General features: G+C 40.1%; 1 protein-coding gene across 1 annotated transcript; it reads left to right on the forward strand.

The window, feature by feature from the left end:
* Positions 1-17: 17 nt before the first annotated feature.
* LOC107292574 (C-factor) lies at positions 18-3,520 on the forward strand (the record flags this gene model as incomplete). The annotated part of the gene is given in 4 exon segments (XM_015821678.1): positions 18-205; positions 952-1,110; positions 1,627-1,737; positions 2,973-3,520. Coding segments are annotated over 4 exon segments (578 nt in total), but the record flags the coding sequence as incomplete, so codon positions are not given.
* Between the last annotated feature and the right edge of the window lie 1,171 nt (positions 3,521-4,691).

Consider the following 4,691-nt stretch of genomic DNA (forward strand, 5'->3'; position numbering starts at 1 on the left):
TTTTTTTTTTCCTGCAGACGCGGATGATCCATCCAGCGTCAAGGCTGCCGCAGCCAAAGTTACAGAATGCCTAAAAGGGGCTGGATTGAACCTCCTGGTTAATAATGCAGGGATTGTAAATATTAGCAGCCTGGAGACTGAAACACCAGAGAGCATGGCTAACACCTACAGAACCAACGTGATTGGGCCCATGATAGTCGTCCAGGTAAGGAAACTTTGTGCACCTTTCCTGTCTGAATTGAAAGAATATTTAGAGGCAGGCATTCCAGACAACAGGTTTTGGCATGTTGACTGTGGATATAAGATGGAAAAATTACGTTGACTGAAAGAGGGATGTTAAGTTTGTTCCATTTAGTTAAGACTACAGGACAATTCTGACATTTTCTTGTAAGTCATTGCCAAATCTTTGGGGTCTGTTCTGGACCATGAAGGTCTGTATGTTAGAAGGTTTGGCATTTATTGGGTTAAGTGCTGTCTCCTTAAGAGATGGCTTATGAGTAATGTAGTTTAGCTAGTCAGATATCCCATGTTAATAAGTCAGTGGTAGGAGGAAAGGAGGAGCCACTAAAGTTCACCACAGGATATCCTAGCCATGAGCCAGTTTGGAATGTTCTTTGTCTGAGATAAGCATGGGGCCATCGGATGTCTCAGATGGCTCCACTCCACGTAAGAAGTTGGTGTGGAGAAGCTAATGAATTTACCTAATGAAGATGAACAGATTACATTGTCCAGACAGAATCTACAAATAGCAAGTATTGTTTTCTGACTGAATAAATTATCTGTTTTGAAATCATCTTTATTTGAGTTTATCTGCCTGTGATTGGATCATAATGGCATTTTGATTCATGATCAGAGCAGGGTCTTTGGGGGGAATTTATATCGATTGGGAGATGTCCCAACTCTCCTTGCAGAAGGTTTGAGTGCCCTTCATTTGTTCCTTTCATTCTCCAGGTGTTCATTCCTTTGCTGAGGAAGGCAGCTCAAGGAAGTCCCCTGAAAGGCATGAGCTGCAGCAAAGCGGCCATTGTCAACATTTCCAGTGAAGCAGGTTCCATCACAAATGTCCTTGAATGGCAGCGGGGCCATGTCATTGCTTATCGCTGTAGTAAGGTACAGATGAACTCATGATCAAAGAATGTAAAAGTCAATTCTGTTTTTATCACAAGTAGGAGAAGAGCACATTTGAATGGTCTGGCATCCTTGAGAACTTAGATCAGTGATGGTGAACCTTTTAGAGACCGAGTGCCCAAACTGCAACCCAAAACCCACTTATGCATCGTCGAGTGCCGGGTGGGTGTGGCCCATTGGGTGGGTGTGGCTGCGGTGGTAACAGCAGACTGGGTGGGACTAAAAAGTTCAATCAATCAATTCCAACTTTGCAAGATCTTTTTTTTCCCCACGAGATTGAAATTGATTGATTGATTGAACCTTTTTTTTTTGCACACGGCAGTGGAGGCCTAAAGCGAAAAGGTTTTATAAAACCCAGCTGAAGGCCTAGGATTGGGGCGATGGTGTGCGTGCCCAGAGAGGGCTCTGAGTGCCGCCTCTGGCACCCGTGCCATAGGTTCGCCAACACTTACTTAGATGAAGCATTCATTTATCTTCCCCTTCCTCTCTTCCTCACAGTGTGCTCTGAATATGCTCTCTAAATGCCAGTCCTTGCATCTTGCCAAAGATGAGATTTTGTGTGTTGCGTTGCACCCTGGATGGGTACAGACTGACATGGGAAATGTAATGGTAAGCGAATTGGAGAAAAAAAAACCACCTAAATTTTATACAATAAAAATAAACATGGACAAAGTTATCTGTACTAGAAATGGAATGTTCAAAAAAACAAAAAACCCTCCAGATTATGCTGAATCTTTTCCTGGATTTTGCCATTCCAGGAATGGTCCAGCAGTTTTGGGAAGTAATTTTGTCTAAACAATTTCAGGAAGTAGCGCTTGAGTTTTTCTTGAGATAGTCTTATTTTAACTCGGTCTTTGTCTGAAATAATATGTAGCAAATGCCATGAAACACTTCCCCTTTGATAGATTCGAATTCTAGAAACAGCCAGATGGTCCCTGGAATCTTGGGGTCTCAGAAGAGGTTCAATATGGTCCTGAAGGAATATGAACATTTCTGTGATCACCAGAATATTACATTTCTGGATCAACTTTCTACATCACTATCAGTGAATTTATGTTAGCTGCTATTGGATAGGGTTTTTTAAATTAGACATCCTTAATTGGTTCCAGGAGGCACGATGAATATCAAAAATGATGAGTACCAAACAATTTTTTTCCACAAGGAATAATGTAGTGAGTCACAAGACAGCAAACATTGACAAGTTCTAATTTGTGCATTGAGTACCAAACAAACAATGAATACACGGACAAAATGTTCATCTCAAAATGCATTGAGAATCAAATTCGATCAGTTTCAAAGCAGTTGAGTACCAAGGTACCACTGTATTCATTGTATATAGAATATATCATTTCTGTCAGGAAATGGGTAGAAACCTAAGGTTTCTGCTTTATGGAACACACTGAACAAAAAATGAGTCATGTGAAATTGAGTCTCTTCAACTCCTTCAAGTGGTTCTTTATGATACAGTGGCCAATTCTTTCAAAATGGGCCAATTTATTTATACATTAAATTTATATGTTGCCCCTCTCACCAACAAGGCAACTCAGTTGGGTCATGAGTAGTTCTGTTAATTATGAAGGTGACGTAAAAGCATACCTGTTAAATAATTTTGTGATAATTTTGAAAAATTAAACAGGACTCTCCTTTCCAAACCCTACTCTGGTTTCACTTCAGCAAGACTTGTTCTTTGATATAATTTCTTATCTAGTAATATCTTATTGCTGATACAACTTGGAAATATACCGTATTAAACCACTGCCTTGAATTCTCTCAGCTGATGTTACTAGGCCTTTAGGTTATTTTCACTATCAACATCTTTCATCCCTTGCCTCTTCTTTTTCCAGGGAACACCCCCACTGACAATGGAGCAGAGTTTGCAAGCTATTCTGAACACCCTTGGCCGTCTCTCTGAGAAAAATACTGGCACATTTGTGAACTGGGAAGGGAATCTTGTTCCCCTGTGAGACAATCAAGATTCTGTTCTCATTAAAGGCAATGCAGATTTCCATCTTCAGTGCTTATTATATCCTGCTCTGCTGCATGTGCTCCAAGTCTCCCTTGCTTCAGTTAATCTGTCTGGTGCCCATAAAACCTTGCTCAGCCAGGCTCTTTCAGGCCGTAGGTCCCAATGATTGGTCTGAATACTTCTGGATGGCAGCAGTTGCAAAGCAGCCATTTTGTACTGGAGAATTTTCTTCCAGATCTCTAGAATCTAAAGCAATATTGAAGCCCAAGAGGATGACATTTTCCCCAACTCCACATCGGGGGAAAATGAGTCTAGACGTAAACTGTAGTTCTCTTGCAAAAAGGCCATCTGGAACATTTTATAGTTTTAATATGTTAATCGATTTTTAAGCCTGCTATGCATGAAATAAAACTGATTGAAACCGTTTTGTTAGCAATAAACTGTCAATTTATTAGCGGTATTGGCCAAGGACGGGAGCAACCAGTTGTGGTCTTGAACTTTGAGATATTCACAAGGGATTTGTTGGGGGGGTCCCCAAAAAAAGACTTGAGATTTATAACCAATGACTTATCTATGAATTCTGATGAATCTGATTCTTTTCTCAATTTCCTCAAGTCATTGCATAGATGAAAGGAAAAAAATAAAAAGTTCTCTTTTTGTATAAAGAAGCCAATTGTTCTAGTCTATCCTTTCCCCACTCTGAGTTTCTGGAAGAAGCTAGCTAGAGAAGATTCTCGCTTTTGGTCAGTGGAGAGATTGCTTCATCTTGATTGGGAATCCCATTTTCTTTAAGTGAACGAGCTTCAATCAACTTTTACCAGATGCTTTGGCAATATTGCTGAGCCTGAAGTTCATGCCTCATGCATTTTCATCAGGCTGGCAAGATATCTTCTCTCATATCACTTTCCATTTTGTTCCCTTCTTTGCTCCCCCAGGCTGAGAATGACATTATGCCATTTGAATATTTTGAAGGCGAGACAGTGAGAGGTGTGTGAAAACTACACATAGCCCTCGGCTTACACCCATTCATTTAGTGATTGTTTGAAGTTACGACGGCACTCACAAACGTGATTTATAACCATTTTTCACACTTGCAACATTTCCATGGTCACGTGATCAAAATTCAGACACTTGGCAACTGGCATGTATTTGAGACAGTTGCGGTGTCTAGGGTCATATGATCTCTTTTTGTGACCGTCTGACAAGCAAAGTGAATGGGGAAGCCAGATTCACTTTACAACTGTGTTATTAACTTAATAACTGCAGTGATTCACCTAACGACAGTGGCAAGAACGGTCATGAAATGGGGCAAAACTTACTTAACAACTGTCTCACTTAGCAATGGAAATTTTGGGTTCAATTGTGGTCATAAATAGGACTACCTGCACACCAGTATAATCTGGAGGGTTTAGCTGCTTAAAGAGGCACACCAGACAAATAGAGAATGTTCAAGAGAATAGCTTGATAATACTTTTTTTTTCATACTTGGTAAATGTCTACAATATTAATTACACAAATGTGCATTTATTTACACTCATGCCGATTCTATGAAATTGCACAGAGCAACCTTTTTGTTCTCTCATTAAAAAAAAAGTAT

Source organism: Protobothrops mucrosquamatus, unplaced genomic scaffold (assembly GCF_001527695.2).
Source record: "Protobothrops mucrosquamatus isolate PMUCROS unplaced genomic scaffold, P.Mucros_1.0 scaffold1379, whole genome shotgun sequence".
Taxonomy (NCBI): domain Eukaryota; kingdom Metazoa; phylum Chordata; class Lepidosauria; order Squamata; family Viperidae; genus Protobothrops; species Protobothrops mucrosquamatus.